Source organism: Papio anubis, chromosome 8 (assembly GCF_008728515.1).
Source record: "Papio anubis isolate 15944 chromosome 8, Panubis1.0, whole genome shotgun sequence".
NCBI lineage: Eukaryota > Metazoa > Chordata > Mammalia > Primates > Cercopithecidae > Papio > Papio anubis.
In genome coordinates this window covers 99018410-99044125 of record NC_044983.1, presented here as the reverse complement: position 1 = coordinate 99044125, position 25716 = coordinate 99018410, and the positions used below count along the sequence as shown (strand labels likewise).

Here is a 25716-nt window from a genome sequence, read left to right as displayed (position 1 = left end):
ATCATGTCACCTGCAAACAGAGACAATTTGACTTCCCCTTTTCCTAATTGAATACCCTTTATTTCTCTCTATTGTAATACACATCTTTAATAGAAATGTCTTTGTTTCATGATGCCACCATAACTGAAACTGTATTGAAAAGGGAATTAAGAGAGTCTTTCCCTCCAGAAAAATTTTTAAAAAAAATTTTTTTTTTGAGACAGAATCTCACGCTCTGTCGCCCAGGCTGGAGTGCAGTGGCGCAATCTCAGCTCACTGCAATCTCTGCCTCCCAGATTCAAGCAATTCTCCTGCCTCAGCCTCCTGAGTAGCTGGATTACAGTATGCGCCACTATGCCCAGCTAATTTTTTGTGTTTTTAGTAGAGACGGGGTTTCACCATGTTGGGCAGGCTGGTCTGAAACTCCTGACCTCGTGATTCGCCCACCTTGGCCTCCCAAAGTGCTAGGATTACAGGCATGAGCAACCGTGCCTGGACTCCTCCTGAAAAATTTATGTAGTCGCTAGATACAGAATCTTCAGAGCTGACATTATTACTCCGTTCACAAAATAAAATAATCTTGATATTAGAGACTGAGATTAAAAATATGTAAAAATTACATTTGTAGCTTGTTATTGACACTAGAGAATGACTATATTTATATGACTGTAGATAGATAGATAGATAGATAGATAGATAGATAGATAGATAGATAGATAAACCCTTCCTGAATCCAAAGGGAAAAGGTGTTTCATTGCTTCTCTGAAATTTGCTTCTTGAAGAAAAGTATCAACTCAATTACGAAATAAAAATATGGTGATAAATACAAGAATCATTTTGAGTTCATTATAAATATTCCACCTATAACTGCTTTCTGCTTGAGCGAAAAAAGTACTTCTTTGAAAAGAAATTGGAGAGCAAAAACACTTTTATCCACTGTTACCTAGGTATAATAACATGTGTTTTTCACACAAAACATAAAAAGAAAAAACTCTGATAACATTATTTACATTTTTTACAATTTGTGTAAACTTAGTTGCACTTAATCTCAATTGATGTCATTAACTGTAAACTTTCGACTACTATATGATGCAGAGTGATATGCTCTGATTTGTATTTTAGAAGAAATCACTACCATAAGAAGCACATAGCTTATACAAAAACATCTTCTGTCTATGTGAAGTTTGTCTAACCTGCAGCCCATAGGCCACATGAGGCCCAGGACAGCCTTGAATACAGTCCAACAAAAATTTGTAAACTTTCTTAAAGCATTATAAGATTTTTGGAAACATTTTTTAGCTCATCAGCTATCATTAGTGTTCCTGTATTTTATGTGTGGCCCAAGACAATTAATTCTTCTTCCAATGTGGCCCAGGGAAGCCAAAAGATTGGACACCCCAGGTCTATATCATTCTCAATATCATTCTCTGTCTTTCTCAATCTTCAGAAAAAGTAGAAATAACAAGTGAAATATCAAAATTTGTATTTTAGAACAAATCGTATCATATCACACCTTTTCTCCCTTTCTAGGCCAGATGCAAAGGCACCAAAACATCAAATAGTAAGGCATGCTCAAAAAACAGCATCTAGGCTACATGCGGTGGCTCACGCCTGTTATCCTAGCACTTTGGGAGGCCAAGCAGGCAGATTGCCTGAGCTCAGAAGTTCGAAACCAGCCTGGGAAATACAGTGAAATCCCATCTCTACTAAAAATACAAAAAAATCAGCCAGGGGTGGTGGGCATGTGCCTGTAGTCCCAGCTACTTGGGAGGCTGAGGCAGGAGAATTGATTGTACCAGGGAGGCGGAGGTTGCAGTGAGCTGATATTGCGCCACTGCACTCCAGCCTGGGTGACAGAGCAAGACTCTGTCTCGCAAAAAAAACAAAAAAACAAAAAAAAACCAAAACAAAACAGCATCTATAGTATTACCAAACAACTAAATGGGAAATTAGGGAAATTAAAGCTAGTAACTAGAGAGTTACTAGCTTTAATATTTTAAGGTATTTTGAAGTAGCTGTAGTACTTTACTTTCACAAATAACCCCAAAATTCTCCTCCAAACTAATAGGAAAATAATAATGACATCAGAATGTATACAGCAGCACTATTCATAATAGGCAAAAATTAGAAACAAACCCAAATGCGTATCAATAGTAAAACTGATCAATAAAATGTAGTATATTCAGATACTGGAGGACACACAGCACTGAGAATGAATGAAATACAACTGCATGCAATTATATAGCTGATTCTCATGAACATTATATTGAGCAAAACAATACAGAACCAATAGAATACATTGTATGATTCTTTCTATAAACTCTAAATAAAAATAGGCCAAAATAATGGTGCTGGACAGAAAATAGTGGTGCTAGGCTAAAGGATAAAAGTTACCCTTGGAAATGGGAAACAGTTCTCCCTGAAAGGGAGCATGAGGAAATCCTGGAGGGCTGTTAATGTTCTGCTTCTTGATCTCAGTGCTACTTTTTATACTTTCAATCTGTGCACTCTCCATTGTATGTTTTATGTTACTTAGCAATAAGCACTTTGCTGCTTTTATCAATTTTTCTAAATATCCTTTTCTGAGCAACCTATCATTTGTCATTTTAAAAGTTTCTTTACTTATCCCTGCCTTGAGCCACACAGCATTTAATATGATTCTAAGGTATGAAAAAGATTTTGTAAATTTTATATTATTCAGATTAAAGATTATCTATGTTGGACCTGGAAACACATCTATGTCCAGGAACTGCCTTTACCATTTCACAATTCCGTATCAGCTTTGTTTGTTTGTTTTTGTTTTTGTTTTATCTACGAAGCAGCATATTTATTCCGGGCCCTAGTAGACAGCCCCCTGATTTCATTCCCACTCATCATCACCGGCTGGACGGACAGTTCCACCAGACATTGGCAGAGTCTACTTAGGCTCAGCTCCTCAACATCCAGGTAACTGACGTGGAAGGCCAGCTCATCAGAGAGCTCACAGAGGACACAGCAGCAGGCAAGGCCCAGGGCACCTAGGGAGCCCAGTGAGCAACTGCAGAAGGACAGGATCTTCTCTCCAATGAATTTCGTAGAAAATCCCAGGTGCAGCCTGGGCCCTGGTTCTGAAGACCATCCGGGCGGGAGCCCACATCAGTGGAGAAGCAGTCATCATCAGGCTCCACCTCATTGCCATCCCAGGAATCCAGAGACAACGTGTGCACTCGAAGCAGCATTTTGGTCACCGCATTACACCTTGTTAATGTGACACTTGGAAGTGCCACTGCCAATCTCAATGAAACACTCCATTCATCAGGTCATGGTGAATTCTTCGCGGTGATCTGGCCTGGACTCCTGGGTCACTGTGTACTCTAGCAACCACCAGCCTTTCTGCACCACCAGTTCCTGAAGAGCACCAACAGGGATGCACTCGGACTGCTGAAGGGAGGAGCAGAGGCTGCTTTTCCATGGGGGTGCTCCTGGTTAGGACAACAGATGAAACTGGGGTAGCAGCTGCTGCAGCAGTAAAAAACAGAGCGTCCCCAAGCAGTGAAGAGTCTAGGGGAGAAAAAGAACTGCTGTCCTCCGGGGCTAGCTGCAACATGCTCCCCACTCTGAGGTATTTGAAGGCCACCTCAGCTGCCTTGTGCCTGACTGCCTTGTGCCTGACTGCCTTCTTGCTGGGGCCCTGACCAGTGCAGCTGGTGTCGCCAACAGTGTGACCTGGAAGGTGAAATTAGGCTGGTGGGCCCTCGGCTTTGAGAAGGTCGTACACAGGTGTTCTTCCCTATTCTGGTCCCATACTTCTGCAGAAGGCTGATAGGCATCTTGCCAGGGTTGATGGCCAGCATTTTCTCTACACTAGGCAGCCTGCAGCCCGTGGTAGTGCCAGAGTCTTGCTCCTCTTCACTCATTCCCTTCTCTGTCCCCACAGGCACCACTGTGACTGCCTCCATATCAACTTATTTGACCAGTCAAGCACCGTAAGAAGCAGATAGCTTACAAAAACAATATTTTGTCTATATCATTCTTAATCTTCAGAAAAAGTAGAAATAACAAGTGAAATTTTAAAATTAAAATTAAATATCCTCAAGGACTCTTCAATTTCCATCACCATTAGCCTTCAAAACAAAAAGATAAACATTTTTAGGGACCCATCTGCTTTCTCCTTATGAATGAATAATGGACTGCCCCACATATTTTTAAATTTCACCTTTGATCCTATATTCTGCCATTGCAAGCTAAGATGAGTAGACAAAGCAAAGAAACCACGTGATGCACTCAGTCTTGTCATCAACAGGTAAAAGCAGTCTTTCCAAAACATCCTTCTAAGGACCTGAGATCTGCAGATTTAGCACTCTGAAGGAGACATGGGAGAAAAACTGTCCTGGACACTTAATGAAAAGAGTGTAAAAAGTCATGCTAATAATTAGCACTTCAGTTAAAAGCCCCAAAACGTTGACCCTTGAATTCATGTTTCACAACTAAAAAGATACACACCATTTTCCCTGGGCTTGAAAATCTTCTCCACTGGGGGTCCAGAAGCAGATGATCTTTGGAAAAAAAACAGCTAATGACGCCTGGATCAAGCAAATGACAAACCAAAGTATACAGCTTCCACCCAAGACAGAAGATTATAACTTTTCTGGTATCTTTGCTCCTCCTTTCTAAAATAATTTTGTTTACTTTTAATCTTATTTATTAGTGTGCTTTGGCATCCCTAGTAATCAACTAAAGGCTTCTCAGAATATGTGTATACATTCACATATTGTCAGTGTTATCACATTCTTTATCTCCATTAGTCTTTCATTACCATCTAAGAGAAGGCAAAAATCTCCCTGTTATCTCACTGACAAAACTTAATATTAGGTTGGTGCAAGGTAATTGCAGTTTTGGCATTGAAAGTAATTTACTTTTGCACCAACCTAATAGCTGTTACTTAAAACACTACAAGTAGCAAATTTCCTTCCTGAGGACACTTGTACATTTGAATTTTCTTCACATTATAAGCTAACCTTCAGTCTTGTAAAAAATAGACCTTGATCTCAGTCATTATAGCAGTTACGGTAGAAGCAACTACTGTATTGGAGTTGTGAGCAAATGTAAACCTGAAAGAGCTAATCCTTCAAGATGGAACTCAAGTGGCTAACTGGGCCTAGATTTTAAAGATTTTAAAGACAGCCAAGCTGCCATTTGCTAAGTAGCAGTCATCACATACTCTGAGTTTCCAGAAAACCCACACCTCTACTGAACTCTGTGCTCACCTAAACGAACCAATCAGGGCTCAGCTATATCAACTAATCAGAACCCAGCTGTAACAACCAGTCAGAACTGAGCTGTGTTAACCAATGAGAACGAAGCAAGTTTGAATCCTCCATTTTCATAAAGAAACTGGATTAAGAATATGGGTAGGAACGTTTGCTATAAAATTAGGATCCTCCCTTTGCTTTCTGGAATGCACTTTCCTCTATCATTGAAAACTATGTCTACCCCATTTGCAAACAGTCTCTTTCCTCAAAATTCCTTTCCAGAAAAATTTTGTTGACAGAGCAATCCTTGCTGCAGTAACTATTCTTCTGGCAAATCTTTATCTTTTGACATCCTAAAATTTCTATCTCATTGCAATAAATAAGAATCAAATGTAAACTAACTGTAGGTATTACCAGAACTCATTATATAGAGGATAGTGCCTTGTGAGAAGTTTTAGGCAATAATCTGTGAGCAAAAGTGACCTATGACACTTCTGTCTTACATAATTAAGAATAAGTGTGAGTTTTCCGTTATCTCTCTTCCACTGGTGTAGCAACCCCGGAAGCTATGTGTTCCAGATGGCTTACAAGACAGCAGCAGCCTAAATCTCTGAGTTGCCACTTGGAAGAGAAACCTACTCCTACGAATAGGTTTCAGTTTTAGTGAACCTGTGCTCTTGGGCTGTGACTCTGAAAGTGACTCTCAGCTTCTTGTCCCCCTTAGGTGAGGCGGAAAATCTAAAGACTGGAGTTATTTTCCTTTTCTCATGTTGATTCACCTCTGGTAAAGTTGTTTCTCTTGAGGCAAGGTGGGGAACAGAAAGTTCTAGGAGTATGTCAAAATGGTTACTCCTCCCCTGGACTATTTCAGAATGGTTACTTTCCCTTCCCCCAGCTGGAAGCATGAGGGGACTTTTCTCTGATCTTCACTTTCAGAGCTTCATGGTACTCCTAGAAGTAAAACCTCAAAATTGTGGGGGCTTCCCACAATTGTGAGGTAGGACCCCAGGAAGTTTTAACTTTTAAGTTAGTCCACATTCAGCTTCCAGCAGTTCATCAATTATAGTTTAAGTTTTCCTAACAGAATCTGTGGTTTCTTCACCCAGTAAACTTATTCTTTGTATTTGCCCCTCTCTCTACACTACTCAGGGCTTCATTTGTCCTGTGACCTCAATTTTCTGATGGATTTAAGAAAAGTTGTTGGTTTTCAGATCAGCATTTTTCTTGTTGTGAGAATAGCAGTGACAACTTTCATGCTCTTTCACCTATCAAAAAGAAAACCAGAAGTCCCCACACAATTGTTTTTAATTACTTATCAGCTTGTCTCTTTTTTCCACTTAACCATGAACTATTTGAGAGTAGGAACCATAGTCTTTTTATCTCAGGACCCAGGATAAGTACAAGGATTCTTCAGAGCTTAACAAATCTTTGTGTCTGCTCTTTATCACACACTCTCTTTCTAGGTTATTTTATGCATTTTTTCTAGCTTTATGTGCCATACTAACCACTCTCAAACATATATCTCTGGCTAGTCCATCTCTCTCTTTTAATGCTGGATAATTATAAGCATCTTAAATTTTAAAAGTTCAAAATGTAAGTTTTAGTTTATACCTCCAACCTGTTCATCTTCTCCTCTTCTTGATCATATTTAATAACATCATGACCCAATTAGTTCTTTCAACTAGAAACCTGGGAGTCATCTTGGGTTCTTTTCCCTTCTTCAACAACTTCTAAATCTATTCCTCTGACAAATCATATCATTTCAATCTTCAAATATATTCTCAATTTACTTCTCTCCATCTTCACTGTAATCAGTGTGGTCCAGGTTATCACTATCACTAGCAAAGTCTTCAAAAAAGGCCTCTTCCATTGCTCTCTCCATTTCTATTCTCGCTCATGCTACTCATAGAGCACTCAGAATGATCTTTATATACATAAAGTAAATCCGGCCGGGCGCGGTGGCTCACACCTGTAATCCCAGCACTTTGGGAGGCCGAGATGGGCGGATCACAAGGTCAGGAATCAAGACCATCCTGGCTAACACGGTGAAACCCCATGTCTACTAAAAATACAAAAACTTAGCCGGGCGTGGTGGCGGGCGCCTGTAGTCCCAGCTACTCACGAGGCTGAGGCAGGAGAATGGCCTGAACCCAGGAGGCGGAGCTTGCAGTGAGCCAAGATCGCGCCACTGCACTCCAGCCTGGGCGACGGAGCAAGACTCCATCTCAAAAAAAAATAAATAAATAAAGTAAATCATGTCACTCCCATGTTTAAATCTCTTAAATATCTTCCTTGTATACTGAGACTCAGATTCAAACTCCTTATCATTCTCTGTAAAACCACTGCCCTATCTGAGTCCTACCTCTGGAACCTCATCTCCTGCCACACTCCCTCTCATCTACTATACTACACCCACGTTGGTCTTCTTTGTGACCTTGCTACTTAAAGACTTTCACATATCATGTTCCCTATGCTTAAAACACTCTTCCCTTTAACATTTTGTTTCTATTAAAAGACCTCACAAACAGCCTGGGCGACACAGCAAGACTCCATCTCAAAAAAAAAAAAAAAAAAAAGACCTCACAACCAAAGAGGATTACTATATTAGGTGGTTATCTAATTCCAATAATTCAAATCTTAGATTTTCCTAGTATTTCAAACGTACATTTATTAATCATAGCAAAACATAAATAAAACTAAAATATAAAATTCAAAGTGAAGTAAACCAATTGATTACTTTAATGCATTTGCATTAGAAAGTTTCTTAATTACCTTTACCATTTTGCTATGTATTGCAGATACAAAGTTAAAATAACAGCCGCATCTTAAGGCATTTATCATTTTTCCTAGTATTTCCATCTTTAATTATCCAGAGGCTTGTTTTATACCTTACATAAAACCTGTTACGTTATATTGTCTTTGCAGAAAACTTTCCCTCATTTTAATGCTGATACAAAAGATAGCAAAAGAAAAGAAAAATAAATATTAAAATTATTTAATTTATATATTAAGCAGTTTCTACAAAGGGTGAATTAACTGGCAACTAAAACAAAACGTTCATTCAATTTTCTATGCCTCAAATCTCATGAAAAGTTGAATACAATAGTCTACTTATATCTATAATTTCACATCAATTACCAAAATCAAAATAAGTAAATCTTCCTGTTATGCTAAAGAATATGAAATGAACAAACCTCAAAAATACAGACCTCAAGAAGCCTACATCATCACTACATTTTTCAACAACCGCACAATGGAATTTATATAAATTGATTAAAATGGAACTACTATTTAGGAAACATAATAGATTTTTAATGCTAGCTATCTGGTAGAATATTTCGTTATTCTACTATGAAAGTATTTGCACAAAATACGAAAACCTTACTTTTCAACATTTAAAACTTGAAATGCCTGGAATTCAGCTCCCCAAAATAATTTTATGGATGAATAATAGAAAGTAAGCAGATAGGAAGTTATCCCACTCAGATAGTATTCATATTGGGAAAGAAACAAGATAACGCAGAAAGAAGAAGCCTTATAACTCCAAACAGAGAGTAAGTGAATTAAAGGGCATTCCGAAGTAACCCTGGTCTGTGGTTCAGAAAGATAAAAGGAAGGCTTCTAGAAAAATAAATACCAAAAATCTTCAATGTAACAAGAACGTAAGATGAAGAATGTAACTATTAAGAGAATATATTGATTCTGAATTTTTAAAACTACATAAATCACAGAGCAAGAATGAATTAGTTGTCAAAGACATCTTAATTGAAATAATACCAATTAACCAAGAATTAATTTTTAAATCATCCAAAAGTGCTAATTTTTTCTACCATCTTCCTATCCAAAAATCAAAGCAGATTGGATTATATTTATTATTACAGTGATTTCTTTTGTGTTTATGCCGATCAAATGTCACTGTTACAGTAATCTAAATATCTTTTGGTTTTTTTTTGAGACAGAGTCTCGTTCTGTTGCCCAGGCTGGAGTGCAGTGGTGCAATCTCAGCTCACTGCAAGCTCTGCCTCCCGGGTTCACGCCATTCTCCTGCCTCAGCCTCCTGAGTAGCTGGGACTACAGGCACCCGCCACCACGCCTGGCTAATTTTTTGTATTTTTAGTAGAGACGGGGTTTCACTGTGTTAGCCAGGATGGTCTCAATCTCCTGACCTCATGATCCGCCCACCTCGGCCTCCCAAAGTGCTGGGATTACAGGCGTGAGCCACCGCGCCTGGCTTAAATATCATTTTTTAAAAGTCACAAAATATCTGTCATTTTATTTAATGGCCATGGTAATCTAATACATAATATGGCACAATCTTGATTATTTTCAAAACCTCACATACAAGATACATAACTGAAGTCATTTAAAACCAAGACAAAATTATATCTAATTATGTTTTGTTATTGGTTTCTCCATTTTATTTTATTGTAAGCTTCAGTGCCATAGTGAAAAAGCAAAACAATGACATTGTGTGGCATTTTAATATAATGCTTGCTAGTTAGAAAAGAAATTATTAAATTTAATTTTACTCCTTATGTCATAAAACTCCTGTGTCATAAAAGGATAAAATATGATAAATCAATTATGAAGAAATATTTATTGAGTTCCTACTATGTATTAGGCATTCTGCTAAATGCCAAGAATAAAACAGTAGGCAAGACAAATACTGGCCTGACTTCAATGACCTTAAGTACAGGAAAAGTTCCAATTTGAGAACTACATATTAACTATTAGGAAGAGTATATCACATCATACTTTTACTTCAGTTGAAACTAAAACCCTGACAAAATATAACATAAAATGTATGCAAAGTAGCATAAAATGGATGAGGAGATTATCCTCATCAACAGCAACAAGACAAAAAAGATGTTTATCTTTTACTCTGCATTAAAGGCAAAAACATGAATGTTTTTCTGAGTGTTTCATCATACTCATCATTCTCATTCTCTCCTGGGGTCCATGTCACTTTTCAACTTGTCCATTCCTACAACCAAACCAGCTTCTCCGAAGTCATAATTCAAAAGGAAGCACTGAGGATAAGTGGTTGGAGCACCTCTGAATATTATGGCAACTGTCAGAAGACTGGAATTTAAATATATGCGGTCTCTCTCACATCCTGAGCTACCTCAACTTCACAACAGAAATAATATTACTTGCACAAAATTAAAATGATACAGAAGTGAACAACTTTCTAAACAGTGTTTTTAATCTATTAACAAAAAAAATTAATCAATACTTCTTTAATGTTTCAGGTCAGTGTGAGAATATATTGCCACATTTCACAAATTATATTTCATAACCTAATGAAATGTTTAGTAAAAACAGGATTCAGTGGTCAAATAAATGTATTAAACAGTGTATGTTCTAATATCCTTGGAGCATATTTGGGTTCTCTGAATAATTATAATAAAGAAACTTGCTTAACCTTTTTTAAAACCACCTTTCCAAAACTATTTGACCAAATATTGACTTTGGGGGTTAATATCTTTTAACGGTCTCTAGAACAATTTTGAAAGAAACACACTCTAGTTACATATTGCATTGTTGGAAAAGGATGTTTTACTGAATAAGTATGGCTTACATTATTTATACTAAAATATAGCGGGGTAGGGGGAATTACCTCTTCTTTTTAACTACCCTATTAATTATCCTTGCCATCTTTTTAGATTTCCATTAAGGGTAATAGTATCAATTTCCTTTCTGAGGGCATACTATTCCAAAGACAGTATTTTAACACATACTTTTCAGTATGTTATGCTATCAGAGATAATATTTAGTCTATATAGATCAGCTTACTTACGTCTGGGGCTCCTTTTCATTTTGTTGTTTTTGCTGGGGCTGAAGAACGTTATTTACCAGTTCAGTGATTCCACTAAAGGGAAACCACCTGTTTAAATAAGCAAATAATGTGACTGAATAACCAAATGAATAACAATGTAGGTTAATGTTTTCTTATCCATAATAAAAATACACAGGCACAAAAGCTACAGCCAATGGTAATGTGAGCTCCAATTATCCAGGCAGTCAAAATGTAGGGAAATTAAATTTGAACACTTAACTAGTCCACAAGCAGGCAGCAAAAAACTACATCCAGTCACTATGTGGGTGAAGTAAGAAGCTGCAGGCAGCTCTCTTACAAGCCAGAGAGTCAGAAAGCAGAAGACACACTAGCTGCAGCCTATCCAGTATTAGTATAAACTAATACCAGAAAGCAGTATGTGGCAAAAGTACAGAAGTCAAGCCTACTACACTCTTAATACATTTACTTACTGTGTCAGTTGTGGTTTGTGTTCTTCTTTGACCCTAAAAAGATAAGTTTGCACAACTGAGTGCACTGTACTATGAAGAGACTTCTATTTACAAATTTGTGTTCATATAAAATGGACACGAAAAATAAGAATTTTATATAGAAAGACTTAGTGCTTTGCCATATATTGAAATTATACATTTCAATCAATTTTACACAAAAAAAGAGAAATTGAATCATTTGTTCTCAACAGAAAACTAATATTAAAATTCTACCTCTGTTTTAAAGCAATGATTTGGTCCTGAAGTTTTCTGAATATTTTTATTGATATTAAAGATTTTAAAATAATTATGTTAACATACTATATTAAACACAATTACATTTGGTTAAGCGCAAATAGATTTCCTTTTCTTAATTTTTCCTTAATATTGAGGTAAGGCATAAATATTTTAAATAAAACATAGAGTTTTATGAATGTATTTTTAAAAGGCTTACAAATGAATTTCTTTATGCCTAAAGAAGCAGAGAAAGGAATGGGGGGTGGGGGAGGGCAAGTATCCAAACTCTCTTAAAATAGCTATTAAAATAACTGTATATTAAATTAGAAATGTTCATAAGTTAATTATGCAAACAACTATTCCAGAATGAAAATGAATTTAAATAAATAGTATATAAATAACTATAATAAGTCAGTGCTTCACTTCTAGTTCTGCTGAGTTCAATAAAGTCTTGTCTAAAATAGCATATAGAAAAAACTGCTTTCTAATTCTCTGAGATGAGAAGATATTTTTATATTACAAAAATCTAAAAATTCACAGTCAGAAACTGATTTAGAAGTAGACGTTGTGGAAAGCTAAGACAGCCGATTGAAAGCAGCTGCAGTCCACAGCGCTCAAGGAGAGGAATGAAAGGAGCAAGTCAGTTCAGCACCTTCAACTGAAATATCTGAGTTCTCACATTGAAACTGACTAAGCAAACAACTTTACCCTCAGAGAATAAAGAGAAGCAGGGTGGGGCAATAGCCCACCTGGCAGCAGCACAGAGCCAAGGGAAGTGGTCAGTGATTGTGTGACCTGCCTAGGAAACCACGCTTCTCCCACAGATCTTTGCAACCAATGGATCAGGAGATCTCCTCATAAACCCACATCACCAAGGCCATGGGTCCAATACACTGAGCTATGTGAAGTTTCAGCAGAGCGGCTGCTTAGACACACACAGAGACTCAGGAGTTTTGCATACTCTGGCCCCGGAATCTGTGGCAAGGCAGGAGATCCATCTGTGAATGCCCCTAGGAAGGGGACTGAGTCCAGGAAGCAAAGTGGCATCATTCTGTGGGCCCCACTTCCATGGTGCCCCACAAGTTGGGACCCACTGGCTTGGAATTCCAGTCAGCTGGTAGCAGCAGGTTGGAGTCTGCCTGAGTCAGGACTGAGTTCCCAGGTGGGTGGGTGACCACCATCTCTGTGGTTCAGTAGATTCAGTCATTTCAGCCTGCCAACTTTGAAGAATACAGGCAGTTTGGATGAGGAGGGGTCCCCCAGAGAGCAGCACAGCTGCCTTGACGGATCATGGCCAGACTGCTTCTTTAAGCAGAACCTGATTGATTCGTCCTCACTTGGCAAGACCTCCCTGTGACGGCTTCAGCCACTCCAGCAAGGATTCTCTGGACACAGCTTTGATCTTTCTCATGGATGAAGCTCCCAGTGGTTCTCTGTCCCTGCAGTTCAGTAGACTCAGCCATTCCAGCCTGTCAGCTTTGGAGAATTCAAATGGTCCAGACAAAGAAAGGACCCCTGAATGCAGCATACCTGCTCTACCAAAGGCCCGCCTGATTGCTTCTTTAGGCAGATCCCTGATCCTGTTCCTCCTGATTGGGTGAGACCTCCCAGCAGGAGTCTCCAGTCACCTCCTACAGGCATATTTGGGCCAGCAACAGGTCAGTGCCCCACTGAAACAAAGCTTCCAGAAAAAGGGGAAGGCTGCCATCTTTGCTGGTTCACAGCTTTCACTGGTGATAACTCTGGGTAGGAGAGAAACGAAGGCAACTAGGGCCTGAAGGGGACCCCTCGCAAACCACAGCAGCCCCACGAAACAGTGCCATCACTTAAAGAAAAACAGAAAAAAACAACAACATCAATAAAAAAGACCCCATAAAAACCCAAATCAAAGGTCACCAACCCCAAAGACCAAAGGTAGGTAAGCCCATAAAGAAAGAATCAACAAAAAAATGCTAAAAACTCAAAAAGCCAGAATGGCTCTTCTCTTCCAAATGACCAAAACACCTCTCCAGCAAGGGCACAAACTGGACTGAGGCTGAGATGGATGAAGTGACAAGTAGGCTTCAGAAGGTGGGTAATAACAAACTTTGCTGAGCTAAAGGAGCATGTTGTAACCCAATGCAAAGAAGCTAAGAATCATGATAAAATAATACAGGAGCTGACAGCCAGAACAGCCAGTTTAGAGAGGAATATAACCAACCTGATGGAGCTGAAAAACACAACATGAGAACTACAGATCAAGCAGAGAAAAGAATCTCAGAGCTTGAAGAGTATCTTTCTGACATAAGACAGGCATACAAGAACAGAAAAAAAATAAACAAGAATGAGAAGGAATGAACAAGACCTCCAAAAAATATGAAATTCTTTAAAAAGATGGAACCCAAGACTGACTAGGGTACCTGAAAGAGATGGGGAGAATGGAACCAAGTTGCAAAACATACTTAAGTGTATCATCCAGGAGAACTTCCCCAACAGAGAAAGGCCAACATTCAAATCCAGGAAATACAGAGAACCCCAGTAAGTTACTCCATGAGAAGATCAACCCCAAGACACATAATAATCAGATTCTGCAATATACAAATGAAAGAAAAAATGTTAAAGGCAGCCAGATAGAAAGGTCAGGTCACCTACAAAATGCAGCCCATCAGACTAACAGAGGACCTCTCAGCAAAAACCCTAGAAGTCAGAAAAGATTAGGGGCCAATATTCAACATTCTTAAAGAAAAGAAATTCCAACCCACAATTGCATATTCACCCAAACTAAACTTCATAAGTGAAGGAGAAAAGGGATCCTTTTCTTCCAATCAAATGCTTAGGGAATTTCCACCACCATGCCTGCCTTGCAAGAGCTCCTGAACAAAGCACTAAATATAAAAAGGAAAAACAATTACTACCCACTACAAAAACACACTGAAGTACACAGAACAGTAACATTATGAAGCAACCACATAAACAAGTATGCAAAATAACCAGCTAGCATCATGATGACAGAATCAAATTCACAAATAACAATACTAACCTTAACTGTAAATGGGCTAAATGCCCCAATTAAAAGACACAAAATTGCAAGCTGGATATAAAACCAAGACCCATTGGTATGCTGTCTTCAAGAGACCCATCTCACATGCAAAGACACATAATAGGCTCAAAATAAAAGGACAGAGGAACGAAACAAAGTTAAAACAGAAAACACAGGGGTTGCAATTCCAGTTTCTGACAAAACAAAAACATTAAACCAACAAAGATCAAAAAAGACAAAGAAGGTTATTATGGAATGATAAAGGGTTCAATTCAACAAGAAGAGCTAATTATCCTAAATATAAATACACCCAATACAGGAGCATTCAGATTCACAAAGCAAGTTCTTAGAGACAAAAAGACTTAAAATTCCCAAACAAAAACAGTGGGAGACTTTAACACCCCACCATCAATATGAGACACATTGAGACAGAAAATTACCAAAGATATTCAGGACCTGAACTCAGCACTGAATCATGTAGACCTGATAGATACCTAAAGAACTCTCCACCAAGAAAAGAACAGAATATACATTCTTCTCATCACCACAGGGCACTTAATTTTATCTAACTAAAATGTATCACATAATCTGAGAGAAAACACTCCTCAGCAAATATAAAAGAGCTGAAATAATAACAAACATTCTCTCAGACTACAGCACAATCAAATTAGAACTCAAGAATAAGAAAATCACTCAAGAACACACAACTACATTGAAATTGAACAACCTGATCTTAAATGACTCCTGTGTAAATAATGAAATTAAGGGAAAAATAAGAAACTTCTTTGAAACTAATGAGAACAAAGACACAATGTACCAGAAACTCTGAGATGCAGCAAAAGCAGTGTTAGGAGGGAAATTTATAGCATTAAATGTCCGTATCAAAACACTAGAAAGATCTCAAGTTAACAACCTAACATCACACCTAAAAAAACTGGCAAACCAAGAGAAAGCTCCACAGCTAAAAGAAGACAAGAAATAACCAAGATCAGAACTGAACTGAAGGTGATACAAATATTAAAAAGAAATCCTTAAAAAAAAAAAATCAATGAAACCAGCAGCTGGGTTTTTTTTTTAACAGAATTAATATAATAGACCACTAGATAGACCAATAAAAAAGAAAGAAGAATCAAATAAACACAATCAGAAATAAGAGGGATATCACCATTGACCCCAGAGAAACATAAACAACCATCAGAGAATACTATAAACACCTCTATGCACATAAACTAGAAAATATATAAGAAATGAATAAATGTCTGGACACATACACCCACCCAAGGCTGAACCAGGAAGAAACTGAGTCTGTTAATAGACCAATAATAAGTTCTGAATTGAGGCAGGAATAAATAGCCTACCAACTCAAAAAGAGCCCAGGACGAGATGGATTCACAACTGAATTCTACCAGAGGTACAAATAAGAGCTGGTACAATTCTACTGAAACTATTCCAAAAAATTCCAAAAAATTAAAAAGGAGGGTCTCTGCTCCAACTCATTCTATGAGGCCAACATCATACTGATACCAAGACCTGGCACAAAACCTTCAGGCCAATGTCCTTGATGAACATCAATGCAAAAACATCACACTGATACCAAAACCTGGCACAGATACAACAACAACAAAAAACTTCAGGCCAATGTCCTTGATGAACATCGATGCAAAAATTGTCGAACATCAATGCAAAATACTGGCAAACCGAATTGAGCAGCACGTCAAAAAGTATATCCACCATGATAAAGTAGGCTTCATTCCCAAGATAAAAGGTTGGTGTGACATACAAAACTAAATAAATGTAACTCATCACTTAAACAGGACTGAAGGTTAAAAAAAATGCATAATTTGTCTAATTAGATGCAGAAAAGGCCCTCAATAAAATTCAAAATCCCTTCATGTTAAAAACTCTCAATCAACTAGGTATTGAAGAAACATACCTCAAAATAATAAGAGCCATACATGAAAAAGCCACAGCCAATATCATAATGAATAGGCAACAGCTGGAAACATTCTTCTTGAAAATGAGCACAAGACAAGGATACTCTCTCCTACCACTCCTATTCAACATAGTATTGGAAGTTCTGGCCAGGGCAATCAGGCAAGAGAAAAAAATAAATGGTATTCAAATAGGAAGAGAGGAAGTCAAAGTATCTTTCTTTGCAGATGACATGATCCTATATCTAGAAAACCCCATTGTCTCAGCCCAAATCATGTCCTTTGCAGGGACATGGATAAAGCTGAAAGGCATTATCCTCAGCAAACAAACACAGGAAGAGAAAACTAAACACCACATGTTCTCACTTATAAGTCGGAGCTGAATGATGAGAACACATGGACACACGGGGGGGAACAACAAACACTGGGGCCTGCTGGAGCTGGGTGTGGAGAGAGGTAGAACATCAGGAAGAATAGCTAATGAATGCTGGGCTTAATACACAGGTTGTGGGATGATGTGTGCAGCAAATCACCATGGCACACATTTGCCTGTATAACAAACCTGAACATCTGGCACATGTACTCCTGAACTTAAAATAAAAGTTGAAGAAAAAAAAAGGAGACAAGTAATTCATGATGCATATGATATGAAAAATTAGGTACACCTAATTTAAAAAAAACTTCCACCTCATGTGGCACATATTTAGTGAGTCATTCTTGGGATTAATATTATTCATTTTTTAATATTCCTTTATTAAAATTAAATTATTCCTTCTACAGACCTATCAGTGTGTACTGCTTTCACAATATTCAGGAAATTAAGGGAGACTGACCCAATATAGATCACTGAATATCAAAATGAAATAAGACTGGATATTACAAGGTAGAGAAAAATCGTACACAAGCATAATAAAGGCCTCTAAGGGAGTTATACCTGATATAAAGGACCAGTTGATGGGTGCTGACGAGTTGATGGGTGCAGCACACCAACATGGCACAAGTATACATATGTAACAAACCTGCATATTATGCACATGTACCCTAGAACTTAAAGTATCATAATAAAAAAAAATCAAAAAAAAAAAATCCTACTCATCCAAAAAGCTCAACTCAAAAAAAAAAAAAAAAAGCCTCTGAAATTTGACTTCTCATAATTTCCTAGAACTTATCCTAAGAGGTAAACTTATGACTACATGATCAGTTTATTAGTTTTTACCTTCTCAAAGGGAAACTAATAATTAGTCATGAAAACTGGTCAGCAAAATCCTAGACTTTCATTAGAAGGCTATACCTAACACTGTAAATTAAATTGTCTTTAGATCAAATTGATTCACTTTTACACTGTGTTCATTTTTTAATGATATAGCAATAAATGAAAGGCATACTCTTAGACATATTTGTGTCACAATAACAAATATAACTGTTTATTATTTATAAATAATAAACATTTCTATATTAACAATAAAATTATATCCTATATTCTCTTTATAAAATTCAGAGTGTAATATCTTATTTGCAAGAATGAAAGTCACATCATTTAGAATTTAAATATAGTCACAAAATGGATTAATATTTAAAAGATTCTTAGTTTAAAACCAAATGTCATATAAACATTCAAACACAAGCAAACTATAGTGACACTGAATTCTATTTAGAAAACTTGTATTTCTTTGAGAAAAAGACAAAAATCTCTTTTTAGAAGAAAACATTCATAAAAAGATAAAAAGATAATGGCAAAGAAAGATTACCATATGAGCTCATTAAAATGAAGAACAATTAAAATGACCCTTCACCAAATAATAGTTTGATAAAAACAAGAAATACTGAAATAAATATGTAAATGAGCTTATTTACTTGTTAAAGAAGTCCTGGGTGAGAATCTGCAAGAAATCATGTTGCTCTTAATCAGTGACAAGTTTGTATCATAAATGTTGATATCAATCTAAAAATCAGTTTCCCATTTCAAAATCTTTACTAGAAAACATAGCCATAAAACTCTAAATTATTAAAACTGGGTTTCATAAAAATATCTATATATAAAATGTAAAATATTTGCATCAACCTCCCAAACAAAATATGTATAAATATTTAAAATATTTATATTTTATATTTGTTTTAAATAAATATTTAAAATGCCTTTAAACACAGTTAAAAGTATAAAATTATTCTTCTCCTTTTGCCAATATTTTAGATAAAATCACACTGCAAAGTATCTCACCAAAATTAAAATGTTGAGATAATGAATTAAAAATTGATAATATGAGAAACTAATTACATCACCTATTTCTCTGACAATATGCTAACATTATTAACAGTGAACGCCTACATTCGTCCATTCCAAGAAGCTGATGAGGAGATTCTGGTTTCCAATCTGACATATAAAGAGCTTGGAAATTATCACTCCCATCCTCAAAATGAGAAAAAAAGCCGAACTGAAAATCAACAACTCTTGTTAGCATCATCAAGAAATTAATGTGACCTCGCAAACTGCTGCCACAAAAACTAAACAGACAAATACCAAGTTCCACAGCTTACCAGAACCAAAAGCCCAGTAGCAGAGGCCTGCAGGTGGAACCAGTATATCCACAAACACTTTATAATTAATTGCCAGAGGCTCAGGGTAGACTACTTTTTAAGTTTCAAATTCCAAATCTTAGTTTCTCAGTCTTACGGGTGCCAACACACTTGCATAAGTTTTATCTCCAGAAGCTCTACCAGGTTTTCTCAGTGAAAATCAGAGAAAAATCCTCTCCTGCATCCAATAGGGGGAGAAGGAAAGTAACCATTTTGAAATGCACTTGAAGTTCTCTCTTTTAACAAGGTCTTCTCTCAAGGGAAACTATTTTATAAAAGACGATGTTTTGCCAAAGCTTAACAGGCCTGAGGAAGGTAAATATCCAATTCCATCCTCCTCTAGCCTTCAATGTAGAAAATGGAAAATACCAAATTCCAGTCCTTTCTAGCCTTCAATGTAGGGAGAAGAAAATACTCAACTCAAGCTCATTGACAGACTGAGGCCCAATGACAGAACTATCAGATGCCTCTCCTTCCTCTACACCTACCACCAAATCAGTAGAGTTCTTATATAATAACAGGTGAAACAACCAAAAGAACTGCAATCCTCAGAAACTATTTAGTAAGGAGTCAATACGGAAACACAAAACAGTAAAAAAAAAAAAAAAAAAAGATAAACACAAGGACAATAGAAAAAATTATAGCCTCTGATGCCACAGCTACAATAAACAGTAAACACAGTCTAACTCTTGTCCGGATAAACATAAAATGTCACACTTAAAAGCTAACTACTTAAGCTCCTTTTACTGAATAACCCTTGTCCAGCTTTCAATAAGAAATTACAAGGCATTCTAAGTGGCAAGAAAAAATTTCTGAAGAGACAAAGAAAGCATAAATCAAATATGGCAGAAAATTTGGAATTGCTAGACTGGGAAAAATAGCTGTGATTAATATACTAAGAGTTCCAATGTGAAACATAAACAACATGCAAGAATACATTGGCACTGTGAGCAAAGAGAGGCAAACTCTTGAATGAATCAGAAAGGAAATGCCAAAAAGAAAAAAACAATAGAAATAAAGAATGCCTTTGACAGACTCATCAACAGAGCAGTAGACTTGGCCAAAAAAACAATCAATGAGCTTGAAAATATGTCAATAAAAACTTCTTAAACTGAAAAACAAAAAGACAAAACAGTGAAAAAGATGGAACAGCATATTCAAAAACTGAGGGACAATTATAAAAACTATAACGTATGTGTAATGGGAATAGCAGATGGAGAAGAAAGGAACAAAAGAAATATTTTAAGTAATAACAACTGAAAATTTTCTAAAATTAATTACAAACACTAAACCAGGAATCCAGGAAGCTCAGAGAACACCAAATAGGATGAATATCAAACAATGTTTCAAATAAGAATATACTATTTAAACTGCAGAAAATGAAAGACAGAGATGACATTTTGAAAGAAAAAAAGCAAACACCTTATCTACAGAGAAACAGTATAAGAATTACATCAGACTTCTGTTCATACAGAAAAGAAAAAAGTAGAATGAAATATCTAAAGTGTTAAATAAAGAAACCAACCAACCTATAGGTCTACACCCAGTCAAATTATCCTTCAAAAGTCAGGAAGAAATATTTTCTCAAACAAACAAAAAATGTAAAAATGTGTCACCAGATCTGCCTTGCAAGAAATATTAAAAAGAAGTTTTTCATTCCCTTCAGAGAGAAGAAAATTATATAGGTCAGAAATTCTGATGTACATTTAATAAAAGGAATAGCATTAGGGAAGGAACAAATAAGGATAAAATAAAACCTTTTATTTTTCTTATTCTTAATCTATCAGTTTGTCAAATACGGAACTATAGCAATATTGTATTCTGTGACAGTATTTTATGGGTAAGTGAAATAAATTACAGTGATGTTATATGGTACAGAAGAGGGGAATTGTGAATAATCTGTTACCAGGTTTACACCATTTGTGAAGTTGTACAGTGTGATTTTAAAGTGGACTTGGATTCATTATAAATAAACGCTACAATCTCTTAAGCGACCACCCAAATAAAATTTTAAAAGGAAGTACAATTGATATGCTAAAAGAAGAGAGAAAATAGAATCATATAAAATGCTAAAATAAAGGGAAAGAAGAGAGAGAAAAATTAGAAGACAAAATAAGAAATAAAACAAGCTCAATAAATGCAGCACAGTTACAAATACAGTAACCATAAATCCTACTAAAAATAGTCACCTTAAATGTGAATGGTCTAAATACACCAATTAAAAAGCAGAGACTATCAGAATGGATGAAAAAAAAAAAGACACAATGTCTTAGTCCATTATTGTTGCTATAAAGGAATACATTAGGCTGGGTCATTTATAATGAACAAATGTTTATTTGGCTTATAGTTCTGCAGACTTTATAAAAAGCATGGCAACAGCATCTGCATCAGATGAGGGCCTCAAGTTGCTTCCACTCATGGTGGAAGGTGAGGGGTGCCATGCAGAGATCACATAGAAAGAAAGGAAGCAAGAAAGAGGGCAGGAGGTGCCAGGCTCTTTTTAACAGCCAAAACTCATGAGAATGAACAAAATGAGAATTCACTCACCCTCCACTCCCAAGAAGGGCATTAATTTACTTATGAGGGATACACCTCCATGACCTAAACACCTCACATTAGGCTCTACCTCCCAACACTGCCATACTAGGGATCAAATTTTAACATGAAATTTGGTAGGGACAAACAAACAATAACCAAGCTATAGCCCCATGGGAATGGGGAATTAAGAGAGATTGATTGATAGGTACATATATACAGTTAGACAGAAGAAATATGACCTAGTGTTTGATAGATCAGTACAGTAATAATAGTTTACAATAATCTATTGTATATTTCAAAACAAGAGAATAACTCAAATGTTTCTTGCATAAAGAAAAGACAAATATTTAAGGTGATGAGCATCCCAATGACACTGATTTAATCTTACAGAATATACTAATGTATTAAATCATTACACATACCTCTAAAATTTGTATATCCATTATGTATCAATAAGAAATTGAAGAAATGAATAACACCAAGCAATGTATTGTCTCTACAAGAAACCCACTTTAAATATAAACGAAAACTAGAGTATCCACATGAATTTCAAACAAAGCCAACTTTAGAGCAAGGGAAATTATCAGAGATAAATCAAGGTATTTCATAGTAATAAAAGGATGAATGCCCCCAAGAAAACATAACAATCTTTAATGTGTACGTACATAACAACAAAGTGTCAAAATACAGGAGGCAAAAACTGATACACTTGCAATGATAAAGAGATTAATCCACTGTTACAGATGCTGTTTACACAGCTATCAATAATTGACATATACAGTTGGCAGAAAATCAGTGAAGATGTAGTTGAAATGAACAGCATCAATAAAATTGATCTAATGAACATTTTATAATGCTCTATCCAACAACAGCATAATACATATTCTTCTTAAGCGCCCAGGGAACATACACCAAGACAGACCACATTCTAGGCCATGAAACGCCCTTTAATACATTTAAAAGAATACAAATCATTCAAAGTATGCTCTGAGTTCACAGGGGAACTAAATAAGAAATTAACAGCAAAACTACAGTGAAAAATCTCAAAATATCTGGAAATTAAACCATACACTTCTAAAAACACATGAGTCAAGTCTCAAAATAGATTAAAAATATGCTTAACTAAATGAAAGCGAAAATACAATCTATCAAAACTTGTGAGATGCAGCTAAAGCAGTGCTTAGATGAAAATGTCTAGCATTTTAATGTATATATTATAAAACATATCTACAATCAATAAAGCTTCTACCTTCGTAAACTAGAAAAAGAAAATAAAATCTAAAGTAAGCAGAGGAAAATAAATAATAAAAGTTACAAAATCAATGAACTTGAAAATGGGCATCAATAGACAAAATAAACAATACCAAACCCGCCTCTTTGAAAAGACCAATAAATTGATAAATTCCTAGCTAGGCTAATAAAGGAAAAAAGAAAAGACACAAATCACTAATATAAAAAATGAAAGACAGTCCATCACTTCTGATCACATGACATTAAAAAGATTAAAAAATAGTAAGAACACTATCCCAAATCTGATAATTTTGATGAAATGAACCATTTCCTTGAAAGATACAATGTACCAATGCTCACAAAAGGACATGTCTACATCTATTTCAAAAATTGAATCAATATATAAACCAAAGAAATATATACCAAATCTATAAAAGGAAAACTACAGAACTCTGATGAAATAAATATAAGAAAATTTAAATAAATAGGGAAGTATGTCATGCTCATGGATAAAAAGACTCAACATTTTTAAGATGTCAGTTCTCATGATTTGATCTATAGAAACATGGTAATCCCAATCAAAATCTCATCAAGTTGTTTTGTACATATCAACAATGACTCAAAGTTTATACAAAAAGGCAAAAGACCTAGCAATCCCACTTTCTAGGTATGTAGTCAGACTGAAAACATGTTCACACAAAAACCTATACATCAATGTTTCTAGCAGCTTTATTCATAATCTCAGAAAACTGAAAACAACCAAGACGTTAAGAGGTGAATGAATAAACAAACTACGGTAAATCCATGTAAGGGAATACTACTCAGCAATAAAAAAGAAATAAACTACTGATATGAACAGCATGACTAAATATTAAATGTATTTTGCTAAAAGAAACAATTGAGAACTAAAAAGCTGCATAAGGTTTGATTCAAATTATATGACATTCTGGGAAAGGCAAAACTATAGATAAAGAAAACAGAGTAGAGGCTAATGGGTCAATGACAGAGGGAAGTATTAACTACAAAGAAGTCACACAAGGAAATTTTTAGAGTGTTAAAACTATTCTATAGTGTTGCTGGATAATTATGTGTGTGTCAAAATCCATGGAATTATGCATCACAAACATTAAATCTTAATGTTTGCAAACTTTTTAAAAAAATCCCTGGAAGGAATACAAAATGTGACAAATTGATCAAATTGTATTTAAAAGGTACAATATAACCTAGTTAGTTAAAAGAGAGTGAGGAATAAAGGAGGTGTCCTAAAGAACATTAGGAAAGGATATTTTAACTAGATAATTGTAATACCAAAGACAAAAAATAACAATACATAAGCATTGTACTCTGGTAAACTTGTTTCCATACTATACAAGTTAGTAATTGTGAAACTATTCTACATTTATACTGTGGTTGAGCAATGAGTAAATAACTGCCACAGAATACAAATAAACAAAGAAAGGAGGCTAGAATGAACCCTGCCTGCAGTGCTAAATTTAGAGTCAGACACATCAGTATAAAATCACACATATTTACATATTTTAAAGGTAGATGATAGATGAATAAATAAATAGAGGTTGAGAAATAAATATAGATATGTGTGTCTACACAAGTTTATATATACAAGTATTTCCTCATTTTGTATGCTGAGAGAGCCTAGAAACAGTGACATCCCAATTGCAATGAGCACATCTGGTACAAAGATCTTTGTTTCTAAATACCATTCTCCAATCAAAGACACTTTGAGAAATGGCTAATTTTCCAGGTAGGAATAAAAAAACACAAAGTTAACCTAGATTATCTCATAACGCCAGAAAATAAGAAATTGTTCAAAAACATAAAAACATGGAGTATGTCAAAAAGCACAAAATCAACCTGAAAGAGTTCCCAATGGCCAAAGCTGGAACTATTTGAGGACAAACAAAAACCCCATATGGATTATAATGATCCCTCGAAAAATAAATACCTATAAATCCGTACTGATATAGGTAAATAAATAATTAGAGGAGATGGCGCATATTTCCCTTACAGAAGAATGCCAAATGATAAACACTAAAGGCATGAAGAAAATAGAAAGTCATCATTAGAACATCACAGTAGTAACTGTTGCAGGTAAGATCCACTGATATATGCTAATACTAGAAATCAAAGCTTAAAGGAGAAGCAATATTTGCATAGCCTCAAGTATCTCCCCCCAAATATTTATTAATTACTGTGGTTTAGATAGATGTCTAAAAATTATTTTATACCCATTCTTCAAGTGGTGGAGCCTAATTCCTCTCCCCTTAAACAGTGACTGAAATTAGTGACTCACTTGCAACTAAGAGAAAATAAAAAGGAAACAAGTATAACTTTACAGTGGAGAAACCTGAGAGACACAACTCTAACTATATGATCAAAATTAGCCCCCAGTATGATGTGATACCACTGTGGTATTCTTCCAAAAACTTCAAAACCCCAGTTGAATCAGGGGAAAAATAAAAACAAACCCAAACTGAAGAACATCTACAAAAACTGAAATTAAGGAACACTCTTTTTCTTTGTTTTCACAACTTTCGCCAGTATTCTTCACAAGTATCAAAATCATGAAAACAAGGAAAGAGTGAGAAACTGTCACAAATTGGAAGAGACGAAGGAGACATGACAATTAAATGCACTTATCCTAGACTGAATCCTGGAAAAGAAAAAGAAC

At 35.8% G+C, this 25716-nt stretch overlaps 1 protein-coding gene and 1 pseudogene across 1 annotated transcript in view; both read right to left on the bottom strand.

Moving 5' to 3' along the window:
• Positions 1–1824: 1824 nt before the first annotated feature.
• On the bottom strand, positions 1825–7233 carry LOC108587322 (annotated as a pseudogene).
• A 2172-nt stretch (positions 7234–9405) lies between these two features.
• Positions 9406–25716, bottom strand: part of LOC116268679 (regulating synaptic membrane exocytosis protein 2-like) — a 132238-nt gene continuing 115927 nt past the window's right edge. The window contains exons 2-3 of the mRNA XM_031650134.1: positions 11481–11513; positions 9406–11097 (exon numbers count right to left, since the gene is read on the bottom strand). Coding sequence (XP_031505994.1) covers positions 11007–11097; positions 11481–11513 — 124 coding nt within the window. The 3' untranslated portion in view covers positions 9406–11006. The remainder of the gene's footprint in view (positions 11098–11480; positions 11514–25716) is intronic.